The 25,437-nt window shown below is 46.3% G+C and overlaps 1 protein-coding gene across 3 annotated transcripts in view; it reads left to right on the top strand.

Moving 5' to 3' along the window:
• rnf113a (ring finger protein 113A) overlaps positions 1-13,049 on the top strand; it is a 33,713-nt gene extending 20,664 nt beyond the window's left edge. For 2 of the 3 annotated variants that reach the window (XM_072486914.1, XM_072486916.1), the window contains exons 6-10: positions 446-552; positions 3,174-3,263; positions 9,484-9,577; positions 9,741-9,847; positions 12,767-13,049. In XM_072486914.1, the coding sequence (XP_072343015.1) occupies positions 446-552; positions 3,174-3,263; positions 9,484-9,577; positions 9,741-9,847; positions 12,767-12,852 (484 nt within the window). In that variant the 3' untranslated portion in view covers positions 12,853-13,049. Of the gene's footprint in view, positions 1-445; positions 557-3,173; positions 3,264-9,483; positions 9,578-9,740; positions 9,848-12,766 lie in introns of all 3 variants that reach the window. The other variant, XM_072486915.1, reaches the window with a different exon arrangement.
• Positions 13,050-25,437: the final 12,388 nt, after the last annotated feature.

Below are 25,437 nucleotides of genomic sequence, written 5' to 3'. Positions count from 1 at the left end.
AATCACATCGCTGCTCCCAGTCCCTCCTCGGCGAATCAAATCGCAGCTCCCAGTCGCTCCTCAGCGAATCACATCGCTGCTCCTAGTCGCTCCTCAGCGAATCACATCGCTGCTCCCATTCCCCCCTCAGCAAATCACATCGCTGCTTCCAGCCCTTCCTCAGCGAATCACATCGCTGCTCCCAGTTCCTCCTCAGCGAATCACATCGCTGCTCCCAGTCCCTCAGTAGCGAGTCACTTCACTGTTCCCAGTCCCTCAGCAGTGGACTGGAGGACAATATTTTTTAATGGTGTCTTTAAAAGCTGATGTAAATTGTGAGAGCTTTCTGTGCCTTCACCCTCCCACCCGGCGGCCACGACTGTTGTCTCTTCTTCATTGGCTGTCATATTTGTTTGTAAATTTATGCCTGTCACTGTCAGTATGAAGAGTGTTTCTTGTCTATCAGGAAAGGACCTATCCGAGCCCCCGAACATCTCCGAGCGACTGTGCGGTGGGACTACCAGCCTGACATCTGTAAAGATTACAAAGAAACCGGCTTCTGTGGCTTTGGAGGCAAGTTCATCCTTTTAGGGAGAATTTTGTTGTAAGCACAAGTGTTCATAACTCCTCTGTGCATGGGGTTCTGATCTCAGTTAACTCGCTGTAAACAGGGTGGTCTTTCGGTTGCTGTAGTTGGGCTCTGCCAGGGTTAGAGCCACGATGCGTTTATATTGACATAATGTGGAGATGCCGGCGTTGGACTGGGGTGAGCACAGTACGAAGTCTTACAACACTAGGTTAAAGTCCAACAGGTTTGTTTCGATGTCACTAGCTTTCGGAGCACTGCTCCTTCCTCAGGTGAATGAAGAGGTATGTTCCAGAAACATATATATAGACAAATTCAAAGATGCCAAACAATGCTTGGAATGCAACCATTAGCAGGTGATTAAATCTTTACAGATCCAGAGATGGGGTAACCCCAGGTTAAAGAGGTGTGAATTGTATCAAGCCAGGACAGTTAGTAGGATTTCGCAGGCCAGATGGTGGGGGATGAATGTAATGCAACATGAATCCCAGGTCCCGGTTGAGGCCGCACTCATGTGTGCGGAACTTGGCTATAAGTTTCTGCTCGGCGATTCTGCGTTGTCGCGCGTCCTGAAGGCCGCCTTGGAGAACGCTTACCCGGAGATCAGAAGCTGAATGCCCTTGACTGCTGAAGTGTTCCCCGACTGGAAGGGAACATTCCTGCCTGGTGATTGTTGCGCGATGTCCGTTCATTCGTTGTCGCAGCGTCTGCATGATCTCGCTAATGTACCACGCTTCGGGACATCCTTTCCTGCAGCATATGAGGTAGACAACGTTGGCCGAGTCGCACGAGTATGTACTGCGTACCTGGTGGGTGGTGTTCTCACGTGTAATAGTGGTATCCATGTCGATCTGGCACGTCTTGCAGAGATTGCCATGGCAGGGTTGTGTGGTGTCGTGGTCACTGTTCTGAAGACTGGGTAGTTTGCTGCAAACAATGGTTTGTTTGAGGTTGCGCGGTTGTTTGAAGGCAAGTCGTGGGGGTGTGGGGATGACCTTGGCAAGATGTTCATCGTCACCAATGACGTGTTGAAGGCTGTGAAGAAGATGACGTAGTTTCTCCGCTCCGGGGAAGTACTGGACGACGAAGGGTATTCTGTCGGTTGTGTCCCATGGATTGGAGATCTCTACTGCCTCCCGAAAATACATAAGGCCAACACACCAGGCCACCCTATCGTTTCAGGCAATGAGACCTTGTGTGAGAACCTCTCTGGCTACATCGAGGGCATCTTGTAACCCATCATACAAGGTACGCCCAGCTTCTGTCGCGACACGACGGACTTCCTACAGAAACTCCGCACCCATGGACCAGTTGAACCAGGAACATTCCTCGTCACAATGGACGTCTCGGCACTCTACACCAGCATCCCCCATGACGACGGCATTGCTGCAACAGCCTCAGTACTCAACACCGACAACTGCCAATCTCCAGACGCAATTCTGCAACTCATCCGCTTCATTCTGGATCACAACGTCTTCACCTTCAACAACAAGTTCTTCATCCAGACGCACGGAACAGCCATGGGGACCAAATTCGCACCCCAATACGCCAACATCTTCATGCACAAGTTTGAACAGGACCAACTCACCGCACAGGACCTTCAACCGACTTTATGCACCAGATACATCAATGACATTTTTTTCCTTTGGACCCACGGCGAAGAATCACTGAAAGCTCTCCGTATACATAGGATCTGCTCAGACGAGGAGGAGCGTAACAGACATCTACAGACGTTGAAAGATGCCCTCGTATGAACGGGATATGGCACTCGACTCATCGATCGACAGTTCCAACGCGCCACAGCGTAAAACCGCACCGACCTCCTCAGAAGACAAACACGGGACACAACCGACAGAATACCCTTCGTCGTCCAGTACTTCCCCTTGTGCTAACCACCATGTTACCGTGCTGCCCATCCCTAATTTCCCTTGAGAAGGAGGTGGCGATGAGCTACGATTTTTGAACCACTGTAGTAGGCACACCCACAGTGCTGCTATAAATTATATATTTAATTATATAAATTATATATATATATAAAAGAGGCTGTTTAGCACAGGGCTAAATCGCTGGCTTTGAAAGCAGACCAAGGTAGGCCAAGAGCACGGTTCGATTCCCGTAACAGCCTCCCCGAACAGGCGCCGGAATGTGGCGACTAGGGGCTTTTCACAGTAACTTCATTTGAAGCCTACTTGTGACAAGTGATTTTCATTTCATTTTCATATTTCCAAGTCAAGATGGTCCTGTGGCTTGGAGGGGAGATTCCAGGTGATGGCATTCCCAGGTATCTGCTGTCCTTGTCCTTCTAGATTGTAGAGATTGTGCATTTGGAATCTGCTGTCGAAGGACCCTTGGCAAATGGAGCCATGCAGCTTGATGGTGCAAAGAATTCCCAGCCTCTGACCTCCTCCTGTAGCCACATTATTTAGTTGATTGATCCAGTTAGGTTTTGTGAAGACTGTACAACAAATTGGGAGGGCAAGAAAGTGTCCCTGGCCTCCTACCCCATTAATAAGAAAGGCTGTGAGAAAGCAGGCTAAGAAAGATAAGCTTTCGGAGTTATCGCTCTTCCTTTGGATTTTGCTGACTGGGGTTTTCTTCTCTCTCACAGACAGCTGTAAGTTTCTCCACGATCGTTCGGATTACAAGCACGGCTGGCAGATTGAACGAGAGCTGGACGAAGGCCGATACGGTCTAAATGGTGAGTGTCATAACAGGAAGCTCAGTGTTATCCTAATCTCCAATGCAGTGAGAGTTATCACAGGCGGCTGCTTTAAGAAACGATTGTGTCAAGTGCTAAGCTACTGGCATCACCCACTTGCATTGAATACACCATTACAATGTATTCAGTCAGTTATTCTGCCAAATTTAGGAGGTTAATGATTAATTTGAAGTTTCCACTTCAGCTGATAGAAACAAAGGCAGTTCCACTCAGTGCCTCTGTGTCGGGTGGCGGTATCTGCTAAGTTTCCCACTCGTCAGAATGCATTGATGAAAAGGTGCCCGTGTGTATGTCTGGTAAAGGCACAATGGCAAGAACAAAGAAACATACAGCCCAGGAACAGGCCATTCGGCCCTCCAAGCCTGTGCCGATCATGCTCCTGACTAAACTAAAATCTTCTACACTTCCTGGGTCCGTATCCCTCTTACCATTCTATTCATGTATTTGTCAAGATGCCCCTTAAACATCACTATCGTCCCTGCTTCCACCACCACCTCCGGCAGCGGGTTCCGGGCACCCACTACCCTCTACAAATAAAACTTTGCCTTGTACATCTCCTCTAAACCTTGCCCCTCGCACCTTAAACCTATGCCCCCTAGTAATTGAACCCTCTACCCTGGAAAAAACCTCTCACTATCCACTCTGTCTATGCCCCTCATAATTTTGTAGACCTCTATCAGGTCGCCCCTCAACCTCCGTCGTTCCAGTGAGAACAAACTGAGTTTATTCAACCACTCCTCATAGCTAATGCCCTCCATACCAGGCAACATCCTGGTAAATCGTTTCTGCACCCTCTCTAAAGCCTCCACATCCTTCTGGTAGTGTGGCAACCAGAATAGAACAGTGTACTCCAAGTGTGGCCTAACTAAGGTTCTCTACAGCTGCAACATGACTTGCCAATTCTTATACTCAATGCCCCGGCCAATGAAGGCAAGCATGCCATATGCCTTCCTGACTCCCTTCTCCACCTGTGTTGCCCCTTTCAGTGATCTGTGGACCTGTACACCTAGATCTCTCTGACTCAATACTCTTGAGGGTTCTACCATTTACTGTATATTCCCTACCTACATTAGACCTTCCAAAATGCATTACCTCACATTTGTGCAGATTAAACTCCATCTGCCATCTCTCCACCCAAGTCTCCAAACGATCTAAACCCTGCTGTATCCTCTGACAGTCCTCGTGTCGTCTGCAAACTTACTAATCAGACCAATTACATTTGCCTCCAAATCATTTATATATACTACGAACAGCACTGATCCCTGCGGAACACCACTAGTCACAGCCCTCCAATCAGAAATGCACCCTTCCATTGCAACTCTCTGCCTTCTATGACCTAGCCAGTTCTGTATCCATCTTGCCAGCTCACCCCTGATCCCGTGTGACTTCACCTTTTGTACCAGTCTGCCATGAGGGACCTTATCAAAAGGCCTTTCTGAAGTCCATATAGACACCATCCACTGCCTTACCTGCATCAATCACCTTTGTGACCTCTTCGAAAAACTCTATCAAGTTAGTGAGACACGACCTCCCCTTCACAAAACCGCGCTGCCTCTCACTAATATGTCCATTTGCTTCCAAATGGGAGTAGATCCTGTCTCGAAGAATTCTCTCCAGTAAGTTCCCTACCGCTGACGTAAGGCTCACCGGCCTATAGTTCCCTGGATTATCCTTGCTACCCTTCTTCAACAAAGGAACAACATTGGCTATTCTCCAGTCCTCCGGGACATCACCTGAAGACAGTGAGGATCCAAAGATTTCTGTCAAGGCCTCAGCAATTTCCTCTCTAGCCTCCTTCAGTATTCTGGGGTAGATCCCATCAGGCCCTGGGGACTTATCTGCCTTAATATTTTTCAAGACGCCCAACACCTCGCTTTTTTGGATCTCAATGTGACCCAGGCTAGCTACACACCCTTCTCTAGACTCAACATCCACCAATTCCTTCTCTTTGGTGAATACTGATGCAAAGTATTCATTTAGTACCTCACCCATTTCCTCTGTCTCCACACATAGATTCCCTTGCCTGTCCTTCAATGGTCCAACCCTTTCCCTGGCTACCCTCTTGCTTTTTATGTACGTGTAAAAAGCCTTGGGATTTTCCTTAACCCTATTTGCCAATGACTTTTCGTGACCCTTTTTCGCCCTCCTGACTCCTTGCTTAAGTTCCTCCCTACTTTCCTTACATTCCCCACAGGCTTTGTCTGTTCCCAGCCTTCTAGCCCTGACAAATTCCTCCTTTTTTTTTGACGAGGCCTACAATATCTCTTGTTATCCAAGGTTTCCGAAATTTGCCGTATTTATCCTTCTTCCACACAGGAACATGCCGGTCCTGAATTCCTTTCAACTGACATTTGAAAACCTCCTACATGTCAGATGTTGATTTACCCTCAAACATCCGCTCCAAATCTAGGTTCTTCAGTTCCTGCCTAATATTGTTATAGTTAGCCTTCCCCCAATTTAACACATTCACCCTAGGACCACTCTTATCCTTGTCCACCAGCACTTTAAAACTTACTGAATTGTGGTCACTGTTCCCGAAATGCTCCCCTACTGAAATTTCTACCACCTGTCCAGGCTCATTCCCCAATACCAGGTCCAGTACAGCCCCTTCCCTAGTTGGACTATCGACATATTGTTTTAAGAAGCTCTCCTGAATGCTCCTTACAAACTCTGCCTGTCCAAGCCCCTAGTGAGTCCCAGTCAATATTGGGGAAGTTGAAGTCTCCCATCACAACAACCCTGTTGCTTTTAATCCTTTCCAAAATCTGTCCAGCAATCTGCTCCTCTATCTCCCGCTGGCTGTTGGGAGGCCTGTAGTAAACCCCCAACATTGTGACTGCACCCTTATTCCTGATCTCTACCCATATAGCCTCGCTGCCCTCTGAGGTGTCCTCCCATAGTACAAATGTGATATTCTCCCTCACCAGTAGCGCAACTCCGTCACCCCTTTTACATCCCCTCTATCCCGCCTGAAACATCTAAATCCTGGAATGTTTAGCTGCCAATCCTGTCCATCCCTCAACCAGGTCTCTGTAATGGCAACAACATCATAGTTCCAAGTACTAATCCAAGCTCTTAAGTTCATCTGCCTTACCCGTTATACTTCTTGCATTAAAAGATATGCACTTCAGGCCACCAGTCCCGTTGTTTTCAGAAACATCTCCCTGTCTGCTCTTCCTCAGAGCCAAACTGGCCCTATTCCCTGGTTCTCCCTCAATGTTTTCACCTTCTGACCTATTGCTCCGGTACTCAACCCCCTGCCATACTAGTTTAAACCCTTCCGTGTGACACTAGCAAACCTCGCAGCCAGGATATTTATGCCTCTCCAGTTTAGATGCAACCCTTCCTTCTTATACAGGTCACACCTGTCCCGGAAGAGCTCCCAGTGGTCCAGATAATAGAAACCCTCCCTCCTACACCAGCAGTTTAGCCACATGTTTAGATGCTCTATATACCTATTTCTAGCCTCACTGGCACGTGACACGGAGTAATCCCGAGATTACAATCCTAGAGGTCCTGTCTTTTAACTTTCTGCCTGGCTCCCTGAACGCCTGCTGCAGGACCTCATGCTCCTTCCTGCCTATGTTGTTAGTGCCAATATGTACAATGACCTCTGCCTGTTTGCCCTCCCCCTTCAGGATGCCCTCTACCAGTTCGGAGACATCCTGGACCCTGGCACCAGGGAGGCAACATACCACCCTGGAGCCTCTTTCACGTCCACAGAAGCGCCAACTTGTGCCCCTGACTATAGAGTCCCCTATGACTATTGCTCTTCTGTGCTTTGACCCTCCCTGCTGAACATCAGAACCAGCCGTGGTGCTACTGCTCTGGTTGGTACTGTTTTCCCCTGATAGGCTATTCCCCCCCATCAGTATCCAACCTGTTTGAGAGGGGGACGACCACAGGGGTTTCCTGCACTGACTGCCTGCCCTTCTGGTGGTCACACATCTCTCTGCCTGCACCTTGGGTGTGACCACATCTCTATAACTATGACGCTTTCTGCCACCTGCATGCTCCTATGTGCATCCAATTGCTGTTCCACCCGAACCACGCGGTCTGTGAGGAGCTGCCATTGGTTACACCTGCTGCACATGTAGTCGACCGGAACGCTGGAGTGTTCACAGATCTGCCACATCTCACAGTTGGAGCACTGCACCCCGCTGAGTGACATTTAAGCACTAATTAATTAATTTAAAATAAACACTTGAATTATTGTTAGATTGAGTTACAATTAACTATATGGCCCTGACGCTCGATGATTTTTATGTAAAATTAAATACTAAATACCGATCACTGCCCTCCGGTTTAGTTACTCCACTATCTAGTAGATTTTGTTTTGTTTTTTTTGCAATATTATTATTTTTTTCAAATTTAACAGATTCCCAATCAGGTCACAGCTTTACTGTGATGTCACTCACAGTTTCCCCCCACACACAATTTGAAAAGGAAATAAGAATCACTTACCTTCCCAGGATGCTCTCTGGTTCGCTCCCTGCAGATTAACAGTTACAGGCCAGAAGAAAGGAAACAAAACGGTAGGGAAAAAGCACCTTCTCCCACTCTGCACCGAATTACCACACTGCACCAAATTACCAAGTTCCAATTCCCATTCTGGATGTGTCTCACTCAGGACATGTCTCATTCACCTGCGCAAAGCTTACTGAATGCGCTTTCTGTCTGTTTGTCTTTTATACAGAACTCAGCTAACCAGGATGACTCACTACTTAAGCTTCAAACAGAAGAATACAATGTACACCCTTGTGCCACTAAACAGGCCTCAGGTGACTGACTCAGCTGTGAATACCCCCTGTGGGCGAATTGCCTAAATTCACACAATGCCTGGACCTGGGACCGTTCCCCAGTGATGGTGCTTCATGGGGATGGGAGAATGAGAGGAGATGTGCTCTTGCGTTAAGAGGTTTAGTGACAACTTAGAAACATAGCTCACTAGCTTATCTACAGCTGGGACATTTTACTGGGGTCATTCATTGGATCAACCAAAACCGTATAACCTGTAACTTGGTTTAGTGAATGAATGTCATTTTTACCGTTGCTATCCCCTCATCCGTTTTCCTCAAACAGGAGGAAAAGCAAATTTCCTAATTTCTTTTAATCGATAATCAGGTCCGGAGATGTGACAAAGCATCACACGGTAGGTCACCCTGATACAGTGCACAGGTATATCTGGACCGAGTTTCTAACAGGAAAATAAATGGAGACTGTGCCATTCTTTTGAACTAATTTGTTGGTTCAGCACACTGGGCTAAATCACTGGCTTTTAAAGCAGACCTAGACAGGCCAGCAGCATGGTTCAATTCTCGTACCAGCCACCCCGAACAAGCGCCGGAATGTGGCGACTAGGGGCTTTTCACAGAAACTTCATTGAAGCCTACTTGTGACAATAGGTGATTTTCATTTTCAACTAATTTTAGATCTCATGTTGGAGCTATATTCATTGTCCTGTGACACAGCTCAGTATATAATTCCCAGTTGGGTATGGAACAAGAACTGGCACAATTCACGCAGCAAATCTTGGTGACTAAGGATATCAAAGTTTAACTCCGGGTCCACACCAAGGCTCTTACGCTGTGTGTGCCAAAGTTTTATTAACCCACCGTCATGGTAACAGGCAAGTGAGTGAAAGTAACAACCATAAATGAAGGCTCTTCATTTTAGATGTAATAAAGTTGATATTAAGTAAGGATCAGAACGTGAACCCCATGTAAATGGTATCACTGAATCCAGCATATCCCATGGCTATTTTTGTTAACTGTTGGCAATTTTGTTAAATGTCCCCAGCCTTGGGACCCAATTTTTACCCAGAGATTTTCTGAATTTAATGCTAAAACCTAGGTCAAAAGCCAGTGACTTATTGGCAATAGAAATTGACATTAATGGTCTTTATATGTCATGCAATCTCTGTTGCACAGCTTGCTTTATTGGCTGAAAGAAAGAGCTTGAATTTACAGTGTCGTTCAAGCTGTCGGACCATCCGAAACGGAGTCTCAGACCTGCGATCATGAAGTATATTGTTTGTTTTTGAGACTGATCTCAGGTGGTGAACTTTGATTAACCAACCTGAGCTGCATTTGGGGTTCCGTTCTGCGATGCACAAGTGCAGACTTCAGTATTCCTGGGAGGAAGGAGGGATGTCACCGGGTAAGATGGCTTCTCACCAGCGTGTACCTTTCATTTGCAGATGATGAGAATTATGAAGTGAGCAGTGATGAGGATGACGTTCCCTTTAAGTGTTTCATCTGCAGGACCTCTTTTACCAACCCAGTAATCACCAAGTAAGTTGGTTTGTCGCAAAGACCTCAAGATCTTTGCATTGTTTAAGCAGAAAATGAGTTACTGTTATGTAATAATCGGCCTGTTTATGCTTGTGTTGTTTGGTGATCTGCTATTCTTTGTGGAATGTCCTCATTATTTAACAAGTTGTCTGTTTTTCCTCAGGTGTAAGCACTATTTCTGTGAAAGTTGTGCTTTGCAGCATTACCGTAAATCAAAACGTTGTTATGTGTGTAACGAGCAGACCAATGGAGTCTTCAACCCAGCCAAAGGTGCGTGCTTGTGCCTTTACTACTGGCACTGTAGCTCTTTGAAGGTGGCATTGATACAGGCGCACAACATTTGTATTTTAAATTGAGGTTCTGTTTGAATGTCATGTCTCCTGAGCATCATTCCTCAGCATCAGTCTCTGAGCACATGCAGAACTTCAGGGTGTGGATATCACTGGCAGACCTGGCATATAATGTTCAACTGTGCTGAGAAGGTAACGTAGCGAATTGATACAGCAAATTTAACTAGCTTGCTGGGGGTCTCAATCAACCACATTGGTATTGGACCGGAATCAGGTATCGATCTAGATTGGGTAAGGGCGGCAGATTTCTATCCCGAAAGGACTTTAGTCAACCAGTTGGGTCTTTACACTAATGTAACTGCTTCAGAATCACTTTTACTGATACCAGCATTGCTTACATATTTTTAAAAACTGAATCCAGAATCTCAAACTGTCTTGGTGGGATTTGAACTCCTGTTCTCTGAATTATACATCCAGGCCTCTCAGTTACTTCTGCAGTGACGCAACATCATATCTTCTGTGCTCAGTGGGATATTGAGCAGAGCCCCAGTAACAGTGAGCAGGGACAGAACAGCGAGTTCACAAAGCTGCAAAAGCGGGTTGTCTATTCTAGGCTGATGATCCGCCTGAGGGTTGGATAAGGCCGCAGCTCAGAGTTTACACAGTGGCTGCAGTCAACAGGCACAAGATCTGTTCCTGAGGCATTTTAACCGACTTGTGTGGAATCCAGTACCACAATGAACTACTGTAGCTGACTCGAATATAGCATGAGAGAGAGAGAGAGTTAGATAAATATTGATTCAAATGTATTGCGTATTGGGAAGTAGAATGGAAATAGGATTAGAAAATTGCAATGGGATTACATACATAAAACATATCTACATACAATTTACAGTGCATGGAATACTGCGTGCAGTTCTGGTTGCCACATTACCAGAAGGATGTGGATGCTTTAGAGAGGGTGCAGAGGAGGTTCACCAGATGTTGCCTGGTATGGAGGGTGCTAGCTATGAAGAAAGGTTGAGTAGATTAGGATTGTTTTCGTTGGAAAGAAGGAGGTTGAGGGGGGACCTGATTGAGGTCTACAATATTATGAGAGGTATGGACAGGGTGGATAGCAACAAGCTTTTTCCAAGAGTGGGGGTGTCAATTACAAGGGGTCGCGGTTTCAAGGTGAGGGGGAAAGTTTAAGGGAGATGTGCGTGGAAAGTTTTTTACGCAGAGGGTGGTGGGTGCCTGGAACGCTTTGCCAGCGGAGGTGGTAGAGGTGGGCACGATAGCATCATTCAAGATGCATCTAGACAGATATATGAATGGGCGGGAACAGAGGGAAGTAGATATAAATATACACTGGAGGATAGCAAATGTTGTCCCCTTGTTCAAAAAGGGGAGTAGATACAACCCCGGTAACTATAGACCAGTGAGCCTTACTTCTGTTGTGGGCAAAGTCTTGGAAAGGTTTATAAGAGATTGGATGTATAATCATTTGGAAAGGAATAATTTGATTAGAGATAGTCAACACAGTTTTGTGAAGGGTTGGTCGTGCCCCACAAACCTTATTGAGTTCTTTGAGAAGGTGACCAAACAGGTGGATGAGGGTAAAGCAGTTGATATGGTGTATATGGATTTCAGTAAACCGTTTGATAAGGTTTCCCACGGTAGGCTACTGCAGAAAATACGGAGGCATGGGATTCAGGGTGATTTAGCAGTTTGGATCAGAAATTGGCTAGCTGGAAGAAGACAAAGGGTGGTGGTTGATGGGAAATGTTCAGACTGGAGTCCAGTTACTAGTGGCATACCACAAGGATCTGTTTTGGGGCCACTGCTGTTTGTCATTTTTATAAATGACCTGGAGGAGGGCGTAGAAGGATGGGTGAGTAAATTTGCAGATGACACTAAAGTCGGTGGAGTTGTGGACAGTGCGGATAGCTTTTATTGGCAGAGGGATTGAGGTTCGGAGCCATGAGGTCATGTTGCAGCTGTACAAAACTCTGGTGCGGTCGCATTTGGAGTATTGCGTGCAATTCTAGTCGCCGCATTATAGGAAGGATGTGGAAGCATTGGAAAGGGTGCAAAGGAGATTTACCAGAATGTTGCCTGGTATGGAGGGAAGATCTTATGAGGGAAGGCTGAGGGACTTGAGGCTGTTTTCGTTAGAGAGAAGGTTAAGAAGTGACTTAATTGAGGCATACAAGATGATCAGAGGATTAGATAGGGTGGACAGTGAGAGCCTTTTTCCTCGGATGGTGATGCCTAGCACGAGGAGACAGAGCTTTAAATTGAGGGGAGATAGATATAGGACAGCTGTCAGAGGTAGGTTCTTTACTCCGAGAGTAGTAAGGGCGTGGAATGTCCTGCCTGCAACAGTAGTGGACTCGCCAACACTAAGGGCATTCAAATGGTCATTGGATAGACATATGAACGATAAGGGAATAGTGTAGATGGGCTTTAGAGTGGTTTCACAGGTCGGCCCAACATCGAGGGCCAAAGGGCCTGTACTGCGCTGTTATGTTCTATGTTCTAGATCCTTGGAAAATAGGCAACAGGTTTAGATAAAGGATCTGGATTGGCGCAGGCTGGGAGGGCCGAAGGGCCTGTTCCTGTGCTGTAATTTTCTTTGTTCTTTGTGCTGAAGCTCGTTCCAGTGTGAAACCTGTATCAGCAAAGAGGCTAAAGGTGAACAGTTCAACTGAGTGTCTGAAGTTATTGTCAAGTTTGTAGGTCCATGTGACTAATGATTTGAAGAAAAGTCAGACAGACTCGACGTTAACTCTTGTTACTCTCCCCACAGACGCTGCCAGATCTGCTGAATTTTTCTAGCATTTTCTGTTTTCATTACCAGATAAAATGGCTGATTGAGAACAATTTACTGCAATTATTTTTATTTTGTCTATTTCAGAACTTATGGCAAAATTGGCGAAACACCAAGCTGAGCACCCGCCAGACCAACCCAACTCTGCCGATGAAGTGGAACAAACAGAATAACTCTTTTCTCCCCCCCCCCCCCCCCACCCCCATGCAGACTATGTACCAAGCTTCAAATTAGTTTAGCAAAGTAAACACCTTTATTTTGGAAAAAGGGGTTTTGAGTGTGTATGTTTGCCAACAATCGAATATGCTTTAAATGCGGCAATTAATTCACTTCTACTCGGAGTAATTTAATAAACGGCAAGGTTAAATTATGTTTGCTTAAGCAGTCAGAAATGAGAATTTGAGGCAGAGTTTTCACTAACAGTTTTATTAGAGGGAATGATGTTTCCAAACCAGTCACAGCAGCTGCGAAGGTTGTGGGTAATCTGACATTACACTTGCTGAGTTCTGTTGTCAGGTGGTAAGACGTAGGGTCGTCCCTTACAATTTTTCTTGTACAGCTAAAAGGCTCCATGACCCTACACTCTTGATTCACAGTATCTTGCATCAGTTCAGCATTCTCATGACAATAGCTTCTGTGTACAGAAATAATAAATGTACTTGCCAAATAGGTAGATATATTGGAAGGTCAGAACTACACAAGGCTTTCTTATGGAATGACCGTCAGTACATTTAGAATTTAAGCAGCAGCTGGACCAGCCAGGACCTAGCAGTTAGGAAACTGCCTACTGGGGGTAAGGCAGATCTTAAACATCTGCTGGCTTAGCGATAACTAAGCCAAAAGGTGCAAGAATTCAGACAGCAACACAAAAGGATTTGGTAGTATATTTGGAAGGAGCCTTACAAGAAATTGAGTAATGTAGCAGAACCAGAGAGTAATAGTAATCGACAGGTAAATGCACGAGGATGAGGGAGTAACAATCAAACCCGGGAAGAATTCTGAATACATAAAGAGCCGGATAGAATCCAGATTCAAAAAGGAAGCACCAAAAAATAAATATGAAGAAAAGTGAGAATGGGTAATCAGGGAATTCGAGACCAGTTAGCTTACCCCTGTTGGAAAATTTCAGAGTAACTGAGCACCTGGGGAATTTTTAGGATGAACATTGGAAGAAGACTCCCTTGTCTTCAAAATAGTGTCAGGATCATTCACATTCAGCTCTGAGATCCCACTCATCTAGATGACAGTGCAGCATTTCCTCAGTAATGCACTGGGAGAGTCAGCCTCGATTATTTTCTCAAGTTTTAGACTCAGTTAGGAGGTTCTACACACTGCACTTTTTAAATTTTAATCTTTATTGTCACAAGTAGGCTTACATTAACACTCTAATGAAGTTACTGTGAAAAGCCCCTAGTCGCCACTTTCCGGTGCCTGCTCGGTTACACAGAGGGTGAATTCAGAACGTCCAAATTACCTAACAGCACGTCTTTCGGGACTATTGGGAGGAAACCGGAGCACCCGGAAGAAATTCACGCAGACACTGGGAGAACGTGCAGATTGCGCACAGACAGTGACAGTGACCCAAGCCGGGAATTGAACCTGGGACCCAGGCGCCATGAAGCTAACCACTGTGCTACCAGATTGATGGAATGGAACAAAGCCTGGCACCCTAACTCCCCCTTTTAAATCAATTTCAAAATTCTGTCAGAAATCAAGATGTGAGTGAAGGGTGATGTGACAGTTGCGATGCCAACAGCATCGTCAGCAGCAGTCCCACCTCCATTGTCTCCACTCACCTTTATGAGAATCTGAGGATATCTGCCAGAGTCTGACTCTGTCACAGGTGGGACCATGGAAAATAATGGAGGCTGGTTTCATTGTGGCAATCTATTTATCACTCATTCTTGAGATATGGACTTTGCTGGATTGCTCATATCCAAATGCCTTGACTGTGTGGCTTAATAGTTACTTCAGGAGGCAGTTAAGAGCCAGACACATCCAGACGAGGTAAGGGCAGCAGGATTACTTCCCTGAAGTGATTAATGAACCAGTTGGATTTATAAAATCCTAACATAGAACAATACAGCGCAGTACAGGCCCTTCGGCCCACGATGTTGCATCGAAACAAAAGCCATCTAACCTACACTATACCATTATCATCCATATGTTTATCCAATAAACTTTTAAATGCCCTCAATGTTGGCGAGTTCACTAGTGTAGCAGGTAGGGTATTCCACGGCCTCACTACTCTTTGCGTAAAAAACCTACCCCTGACCTCTGTCCTATATCTATTACCCCTCAGTTTAAGGCTATGTCCCCTCGTGCTAGCCATTTCCATCCGCGGGAGAAGGCTCTCACTGTCCACCCTATCTAACCCTCTGATCATGTTGTATGCCTCTATTAAGTCTCCTCTTAACCTTCTTCTCTCTAACGAAAACAACCTCAAGTCCATCAGCCTTTCCTCATAAGATTTTCCCTCCATACCAGGCAACATCCTGGTAAATCTCCTCTGCACCCGTTCCAAAGCCTCCACGTCCTTCCTATAATGCGGTGACCAGAACTGCACGCAATACTCCAAATGCGGCCGTACCAGAGTTCTGTACAGCTGCAACATGACCTCCTGACTCCGGAACTCAATCCCTCTACCAATAAAGGCCAACACTCCATAGGCCTTCTTCACCACCCTATCAACCTGGGTGGCAACTTTCAGGGATCTATGTACATGGACACATAGATCCCTCTGCTCATCCACACTTTCAAGAACTTTTCCATTAGCCAAATATTCCACATTCCTGTTATTCCTTCCAAAGTGAATCACCTCACACTTCTCTACATTAAACTCCATTTGCCACCTCTCAGCCCAGCACTGCAGCTTATCTATATCCCTCTGTAACCTGCTACTTCCTTCCACACTATCGACAACACCACCGACTTTAGTATCGTCTGCAAATTTACTCACCCACCCTTCTGCGCCTTCCTCTAGGTCATTGATAAAAATGACAAACAGCAACAGCCCCAGAACAGATCCTTGTGGTACTCCACTTGTGACAGAACTCCATTCTGAACATTTCCCATCAACCACCACCCTCTGTCTTCTTTCAGCTAGCCAATTTCTGATCCACATCTCTAAATCACCCTCAATCCCCAGCCTCCGTATTTTCTGCAATAGCCTACCGTGGGGAACCTTATCAAACGCTTTGCTGAAATCCATATACACCACATCAACTGCTCTACCCTCGTCTACCTGTTCAGTCACCTTCTCAAAGAACTCGATAAGGTTTGTGAGGCATGACCTACCCTTCACAAAGCCATGCTGACTATCCCTGATCATATTATTCCTATCTAGATGATTATAAATCTTGTCTCTTATAATCCCCTCCAAGACTTTACCCACTACAGACGTGAGGCTCACAGGTCTATAGTTGCCGGGGTTGTCTCTGCTCCCCTTTTTGAACAAAGGGACCACATTTGCTATCCTCCAGTCCACTGGCACTATTCCTGTATCCAATGATGACATAAAAATCAAAGCCAATGGTCCAGCAATCTCTTCCCTGGCCTCCCAGAGAATCCTAGGATAAATCCCATCAGGTCCCGGGGACTTATCTATTTTCAGCCTGTCCAGAATTGCCAACACCTCTTCCCTACGTACCTCAATGCCATCTAATCTATTTACCTGGAGCTCAGCATTCTCCTCCACAACATTATCTTTTTCCTGAGTGAATACTGACGAAAAATATTCATTTAGTATCTCGCCTATCTCTTCAGACTACACACAACTTCCCATCCCTGTCCTTGACTGGTCCTACTCTTTCCCTAGTCATTCGCTTATTCCTGACATACCTATAGAAAGCTTTTGGGTTTTCCTTGATCCTTCCTGCCAAATACTTCTCATGTCCCCTCCTTGCTCGTCTTAGCTCTCTCTTTAGATCTTTCCTCGCTACCTTGTAACTATCCGTCGCCCCAACTGAAACTTCACACCTCATCTTCACATAGGCCTCCTTCTTCCCCTTAACAAGAGATTCCACTTCTTTGGTAAACCACGGTTCCCTCGCTCGGCACCTTCCTCCCTATCAAGAACACGCAGTAGCTGATCCTTGGACACACTGGATAAGTGGAGGTTGTTCAACACTTGCAGCCTACTTCTCCACCTTATTCCCCCCAAGTCACGTCTAATGGCATCATAATTTCCCTTCCCCCAGCTATAACTCTTGCCCTGCGGTGTATACTTATCCCTTTTCATCCTTACCGTAAACGTCACCGAATTGTGGTCACTGTCCCCAAAGTGCTCACCTACCTCCAAATCCAACACCTGGCCTGGCTCATTACCCAAAACCAAATCCAATGTGGCCTCGCCTCTTGTTGGCCTGTCAACAAACTGTGTCAGGAAACCCTCCTGCACACACTGTACAAAAAACGACCCATCTAATGTACTCGGAACTATATCTTTTCCAGTCAATATTTGGAAAGTTAAAGTCTCCCATAATAACTACCCTGTTACTTTCGCTCTTATCCAGGATCATCCTCGCCATCCTTTGCTCTACATCCCTAGAACTATTTGGAGGCCTATAGAAGACTCCCAACAGTGTGACCTCTCCTTTCATGTTTCTAACCTCAGCCCATACTACCTCGGAAGATGAGTCCCCATCTAGCATCCTCTCCGCCACCGTAATACTGCTCTTGACTAGCAGCGCCACACCTCCCCCTCTTTTGCCTCCTTCTCTGAGCTTACTAAAACACCTAAACCCCGGAACCTGCAACATCCATTCCTGTCCCTGCTCTATCCATGTCTCCGAAATGGCCACAACATCAAAGTCCCAGGTACCAACCCATGCTGCCAGTTCCCCTACCTTATTTCGTATACTCCTGGCATTGAAGTAGACACACTTCAAACCACCTACCTGAACACTGGCCCCCTCCTGCGACGTCAAATCTGAGCTCCTGACCTCTATACTCTCATTCTCCCTTACCCTAAAACTACAATCCAGGTTCCCATGCCCCTGCTGCATTAGTTTAAACCCCCCCAAAGAGCACTAACAAATCTCCCCCCCAGGATATTTGTGCCCCTCAGGTTCAGATGTAGACCATCCTGTCTGTAGAGGTCCCACCTTCCCCAGAAAGAGCCCCAGTTATCCAGAAATCTGAATCCCTCCCGCCTGCACCATCCCTGTAGCCACGTGTTTAATTGCTCTCTCTCCCTATTCCTTACAGTGCAGAAGGAGGACATTCGGCCCATCGAATCTGCACCGGCCCTCTGAAAGGGCACCCTAACCAGGTCCCCACCCTATGCCCTGAAACCCCATAACCCCACCTAACCTGCACATCCATGGACACGAAGGGGCAATTTAGAATGGCCAATCCACCTGACCTGCGCATCTTTGGACTGGCAGGAAACGGGAGAACCCAGAGGAAACCCACGCAGACACTGGGAGATCATGCAAACTCCACACAGGCAGTCGCCCAAGGCTGGAATTGAACCTTAAGCCCTTGCTGTGAGGCAGCAGTGCTAACCGCTATAATCCAACAGATTCAATGTCACCTTTACCAATACCGGCTCTTCATCATCGGTGGGACTTGTAACTAATAGCCTTTGGATTTCTGTTCCACTAACAACCCTTAACTTACCATTCCCATGATTACACAAAGTCAGAGGTCTCAGGCTGACATAGACCAGAATTTTAGATCCACCCGGGGGCAGGTAGGGCATTTTGGGGGTGGGGGGGTGAGATGCGGGGCTAGGCTGACGGGGGTTGCCATGCCGATTCCAACCTTCAGGGATAATCACTTCAGGGAAGTAATCCTGCTGCCCTTGCCTTGTCTGGGGCAGCACGATAGCATAAGTGGATAGCACTGTGGCTTCACAGTGCCAGGGTCCCAGGTTCGATTCCACACTGGGTCACTGTCTGTGCGGAGTCTGCACGTTCTCCCCGTGTCTGCGTGGGTTTCCTCCGGGTGCTCCGGTTTCCTCCCACAGTCCAAAGATGTGCAAGTTAGGTGGATTGGCCTTGATAAATTGTCCTTAGTGACCAAAAAGGTTAGGAGGGGTTATGGGGATAGGGTGGAAGTGAGGGCTTAACTGGGTCGGTGCAGACTCGATGGGCCAAATGGCTTCCTCCTGCACTATTATCTATTTCTCCCCCCCCCCCCCCCCATCCCCCGATTTGCACTAGAATTTTGTCATGTGCAGCAGATGTCAGGCAGCCAGCCTGACCAGAGCCAATGATAATCCCTGGCAGCCTGGCTGATTGTCACTCCTACTTGTTCCCTCCCTCGACTCCCCGCCGATCTCTCAATCACGGCCCCATCATCAGAGTCTGCCAACTGGCCTTCATGTAACCACCCCATTCCTTAGTGGTGATTGGTTGCAATACCAGCAGTGGCCACTGGCCCAGGTAGCGCTGCTGAGACTGGAGAGCTACTGGGCCTCCTGATTGGCTAGCACCTCTCAGAAGTGGGACATGTCTGGGATGGAGGCAGAAATCACAATGTCAGCCATACTGCCGCTAAATTAGATTGAGGCTTCCCCTGCAGAGGTGGACTTGTCGAATATTCAGCTGCAGCAACCAACACCACTAACTCCACAAAAACATTCGCCCATACAATGTAGTAAAGGGCCACTGGGAAACCCCTTGTCCCAAGCAAGAGTGGAATTTCCTGAGTTTGGGAGCTGGGAATTTGAAGCTAGGTGGGAATTCGAGGCTGGGTGGGAGGAGGTGCTTTTTATCCCTTGATTTGCCACACTCAGTGAGGTGCCTTGTCCTACTGCAGGTGACTTCAAGGGAGAGAGCTGATTGGTGAATCAGGAGTAGGCCATCTGGCCCCTCGAGCCTGCTCCGTCATTCAATTAGATCATGGCTGATCTTTTGTGGACTCAGCTCCACTTTCCCGCCTGAACACCATAACCTTTAATCCCTTTATTCTTCAAAAAACGATCTATCTTTATCTTAAAAACATTTAATGAAGGAGCCTCAACTGCTTCACTGGGCAGGGAATTCCATAGATAAGTGAGTAGCAGGTAATTTTTTCATATCGGGAGGGGAGCGGAGTGGGAGACATCCGGAGTGCAGTCTGGGAAGGTAAGCGGTATTTGTGTCTGTCTCACTGTATCTGAGCGGGAGAAATCCGGAGTGCAGTCTGGGAAGATAAGCGGTATTTGTATCTGTGTCTGTGAGCGGGAGAAATCTGGAGTGCAGTCTGGGCAGGTAAGTGGTATTTGTGCCTGTGTCTCTGAGTGGGAGAAATCCGGAGTACAGTCTGGGAAGGTAAGTGGTATTTGTGTTTGTGTCTCTGAGTGGGAGAAATCCGGAGTACAGTCTGGGAAGGTAAGTGGTATTTGTGTCTGTGTCTCTGAACGGGAGAAGTCCGGAGTACAGTCTGGGAACGTAAGTGGTATTTATGTCTGTCACTGAGCGGGAGAAACCCAGAGTGCAGTTTGGGAAGGTAAGTGGTATTTGTGTCTCTGTGTCACTGAAGAGGAGAAGTTCGGAGTGCGGTCTGGGAAGGTAAGCGGTATTTGTGTCTGTGTCACTGAGCGGGAGAAATCCGGAGTGCAGTCTGGGAAGGTAAGTGGTATTTGTGTCTCTGTGTCACTGAACAGGAGAGGTTCGGAGTGCAGTCTGGGAAGGTAAGAGGTATTTGTGTGTCTGTGTCACTGAGCGGGAGAAATCCAGAGTGCAGTCTGGGTAGGTAAGAGGTATTTGTGTCTGTCTCTCTGTGTTTTCAAATTGTGGGGGGGAAAAACTGAGAAGTGACATTGCAGTAAAGCTGTGACCTGATTGGCTGGTAGGAATCTGTAAAATTTGAAAAAAACTAATTTAAATTAATTAGTTAACTCGGTAGAGGTAAACCTGAGGGCAGAGATTAGTATTTAGCATTTAAATTTTACAGTAGAAATCTAGCACCAGGGACCATATAGTTAATTATAACTTTAACAACAATTTAAGTATTTATTTAAAATTAATTAACTCGTGCTTAAATGTCACTCAGCCGGGTGCAGTGCTCGAACTGTGAGATGTGGGAGATCAATGGCGCTTCCAGCGCTTTGGTCGACTATGCCGGCAGAAAGTTTAACCAATGACAGCTCCTCACAGACAACGTGGTTCAGCTGGAGCAGCAGTTGGATGCACTTAGGAGCATGCAGGTGGCGGAATGGTCATAGATAGGAGTTATAGAGACGTGGTCACACCCAAGGTGCAGGCAGACAGATGGGTGACCACGAGAAAGGGAGGCAGTCAGTGCAGGAATCCCCTGTGGCTGTCCCCCATTTCTCTGCCCAAGTCTCCATCCTATCCATGTCCTGCTGTATCTGACAATCCTCAACACTACCTGCCACTCCACCAACCTTGGTGTCATCCGCGAACCTATGAATCAGACCGGCTACATTTTCCTCCAAATTGTTTATGTACACTACAAACAACAGGGGCCCAAGCACTGATCCCTGTGGAACACCACTAGTCACAACTTTCAATTCAGGAAAACACCCTTTTTTTAAAAAAAAATGTAGAGTATTCATTTCTTCCAATTAAGGGGCAAAGGGGGTGGGGTTGCATTGTTAGTAAGGAATGAAGTTAAATCGATAGCAAGGAACGATATAGGATCAGAAGGCATAGAATCTCTGTGGGTGGAGTTGAGGAATCACAAAGGTAAAAAGACCCTGATGGGAGTTGTCTACAGGCCCCCTAGCAGTCGTCAGGATGTGGGGCAGAAAATAAATCGAGAGATAGAAAAAGCATGTAAAAAAGGCAATATTACAATAATCATGGAGGACTTCAATATGCAGTCGACTGGGAAAATCAGGTTGGTAGTGGATCCCAGGAAAATAAATTTGTGGAATGTCGAAGAGATGTTTTTTTGGAGCAGCTTGTGACAGAACCTACTAGGGAACAGGCAATTCTGGATTTGGTGATGTGTAATGAAGCAGACTTGATTAGGGAACTTGAGGTGAAGGCACCCTTAGGGAGCAGTGATCACAATATTATAGAGTTTACCCTGCAGTGTGAGAGGGAGAAGCTGCAATCAGATGTAACGGTATTACAATTAAATAAGGTTAACTACAAAGACATGAGGGAGGAGCTGGCCAGAGCTGATTGGAAAACAAACCTGGCAGGGAAGACAGTGGGACAGCAATGGCAGGAGTTTTTGGGGGTTATTAGGGAGGCACAACAGAAATTCATCCCAAGGGGGAGGAAACATGCTAAGGGGAGGACAAGGCATCCATGGCTGATGAGGAATGTGAAGGACAGCATAAAGGCTAAAGAAAAAGCATACACAGTGGCAAGGATTAGTGGGAAACCAGAGGATTGGAAAGCCTTTAAAAGCGAGCAGTGGACAACAATAGCAATAGGGGGGTGGGGGGGGGAGAAGATGAGGTATGAGTGCAAGCTAGCTAGTAATATAAAGGAAGATAGGAAATCTAACTAGGGGCTGTTTAGCACAGGGCTAAATATCATGCTGGCTTTGAAAGCAGACCAAGGCAGGCCAGCAGCACGGTTGAATTCCCATACCAGCCTCCCCGAACAGGTGCTGGAATGTGGCGACTAGGGGCTTTTCACAGTAACTTCATTTGAAGCCTACTTGTGACAAGCGATTTTCATTTTCATTTCAAGAGTTTTTTTCAATGTATAGAATGTAAGAGAGAGGCAAAAATAGACATTGGACCACTGGAAAATGTGGCTGGAGAAGTAATAATAGGAAAAAAAGAAATGTCAGGAACTGAATAGTTACTTTCCATCAGTCTTCACGGTGGAAGACACCAGTGGGATGCCAGAGCTCCAGGAGAACCAGGGGGCAGAGGTGAGTGCAGTAACTATTACTAAGGAGAAGATTCTGGAGCAACTGAAAGGTCTGAAGCTGGATAAGTCACCTGGACCAGATGGACTACACCCCAGGGTCCTAAACGAGATAGCTGAGGAAATTGGGTAGGCATTAGTGATGATCTTAAAGGAATCACGAGGCAGGAAGGGTCCCAGAGGACTGAAAAGTGGCTAATGTAACACACTGTTTTAAGAAGGGAGGGAAGCCGACGACGTGAAATTATAGGCCGGTTAGCCTGACTTCGGTCATTGGTAAGATTTTAGAGTCTGTTATTAAAGATGAGATCGCAAAGTACTTGGAAGTGCATGGTAAAATGGGACTGAGTCAGCACGGCTTTGTCAAAGGGAGGTTGTGTCTGACAAATCTGTTAGAGTTCTTTGAGGGGGTAACAAGGAAGTTAGACAAAGGAGAACCAGTGGACATGATTTATTTAGATTTCCAGAAGGCCTTCGACAAGGTGCCGCATCGGAGACTGTTCGGTCAAATGCAATGTTCGCCTTCATGTCAAGAGGGCTAGAATACAAGACAAGGGATGTACTTCTGAGGCTGTAAAAGGCTCTGGTCAGACCCCATTTGGAGTATTGTGAGCAGTTTTGGGACCCATATCTAAGGAAAGATGTGCTGGCCTTGGAAAGGGTCCAGAGGGGGTTCACAAGAATGATCCCTGGAATGAGGAACTTGTATGAGGAATGTTTGGGGACTCTGGGTCTGTACTCTTTGGAGTTTAGAAGGATGAGAGGGGATCTTATTGAAACTTACAAGATACTGTGAGACCTGGCTAGAGTGGATGTGGAGAGGATGTTTCCACTTGTAGGAAAAACTACAACCAGAGGACACCATCTCAGACTAAAGGGACAATCCTTTAAAACAGAGATGAGGAGGAATTTCTTCAGCCAGAGGGTGGTGAATCTGTGGAACTCTTTGCCGCAGAAGGCTGTGGAGGCCAAATCACTGAGTGTCTTAAGGCAGTGATGGATAGGTTCTTGATTAATAAGGGGATCAGGGGTTATGGGGAGAAGGCAGGAGAATGGGGATGAGAAAATATCAGCCATAATTGAATGGCAGAGCAGACTCAATGGGCCGAGTGGCCTAATTCTGCTCCTATGTCTTATGGTCTAATTTAGTGTGGCCAATCCACCTACCCTACACATCTTTGGGTTGTTGGGGCAAAACACACGCAAACACGGGGAGAATGTGCAAACTCCACACGGACAGTGACCCAGAGCCGGGAACAAAACTGGGACCTCGGCTCCGTGAGCCAGCAGTACTAACAACTGCACCATCGTGCTGCCTGAGAAAAACACCCTTCTACTACTACTCTGCCTTCTGTAACCGAGCCAGTTCTGTATCCATCTTACCACCTTACCTCTGATCCTGTGTGACTTCATCTGTTGTACCAGTCTGCCATGAGGCACCTTGTCAAAGGCTTTACTGAGGTCCATGTAAACTCATCAATCATCTTTGTCACCTCCTCAAAAAACTCAATCAATTTAGTGAGGCATGACCTACCCTTCAAAAACCATGCTGTCTATCGTTTATGAGTCCATTTGTTTAGCGTTGCTTACTTCTAACTTTTTAATATAAATTTAAGAATACCCAATTCATTTTTTCCAATTAAGGGGCCATTTAGCGTGGCCAGTCCACCTACCCTCCACATCTTTGTGTTGTGGGGGCAGAACACACACAAACACGGGGGAGGAACGTGCAGACTCCACACGGACAGTGACCCAGAGCCGGGATCGAACCCGGGACCTCGGCGCCGTGAGACAGCAGTGGTAACCACTTCTAACTCTGACAAAGGGAAGCCAGTAGATGAAATATACTTGGATTTTCAAAAGTCATTCGATAAGTTACTGCACAGAAGACAGAAAAAGAGAACATGCACCAATAGATTAAAAAACAGCTTCTTCCCCGCTGTTACCAGACTCCTGAATGGCCCTCTTATGGACTGAACTGATCTTTCTATGCATCTACTCTACATTTGTAGCACTGTATTATGTATGCTTCATCCGATGTCTTATGTTTATGTATTTATATTGTGTATTTATAGTATGTTCTATGCATTCATGTCTGGAGCGATCAGCCTGGATTGTACGCAGAACAATACTTTTCACTGTACCTCGGTACACGTGACAATAAATAAATCAAATCAAAAGATAAGAACCCATGTTGTTGGGGACAGTATACTCGCATGTTTAAAAAAAAAAAATTAGAGTACCCAATTCATTTTCTCCCATTACGGGGCAAATTAGCATAGTGAATCCACCTAGCTTGCACATCCTTGGGTTGTGGGGGTGAAACCCATGCAAACACGGGGAGAATGTGCAAACTCCACACGGACAGCAACCCAGAGCTGGGATCGAACCTGGGACCTCAGCGCCGTGAGGCAGCAGGGCTAACCCACTGTGCCACCGTGCTGCCCCATACTCGCATGGTTACTGATAGTGAACAAAAAGTTGGCATAAGAGGGGCATTTTCAGGATGGCAACCTGTAACTAGTGGACTGCGACATGGATCCGTGCTGGGGCCATAATTATTCACAATATATATTAATGATTTGTATGAGGGAAGTGAATGTGCTATTGCCAAGTTTGCAGATGGCACAAAAATATGTGGGAAGGCAAGTGATAAGAATGACACAGAGTCTACAGAGGGACATAGACAGGTGAGTGTGCAAAATCTTGGCAGATGGAATATAATGTACGGAAATGTGAAGTTATGCACTTTGGTAGGAAGAATAAAGGAGCTTAATATTTAAATGGAGAAAGACCGCAGAAGCTGCAGCACAGAGATTTGGGGGTCCTCCTGCATAAATCACAAAAAGCTAATGTACAAGTTCAGTGGGGAATAGGAAAGGCAAATGGAATGCTGGCCTTTATTTACAAGGAATGGACTACAAAAGTAGGGAAGTCTTGCTAAAACTATACAAAGCACTAGTTGGACCACCT

Source organism: Scyliorhinus torazame, chromosome 21, assembly GCF_047496885.1.
Source record: "Scyliorhinus torazame isolate Kashiwa2021f chromosome 21, sScyTor2.1, whole genome shotgun sequence".
Classification (NCBI taxonomy): domain Eukaryota; kingdom Metazoa; phylum Chordata; class Chondrichthyes; order Carcharhiniformes; family Scyliorhinidae; genus Scyliorhinus; species Scyliorhinus torazame.
Note: the sequence above shows the minus strand (reverse complement) of the source record. Positions and strands in the feature narration are given on the sequence as shown.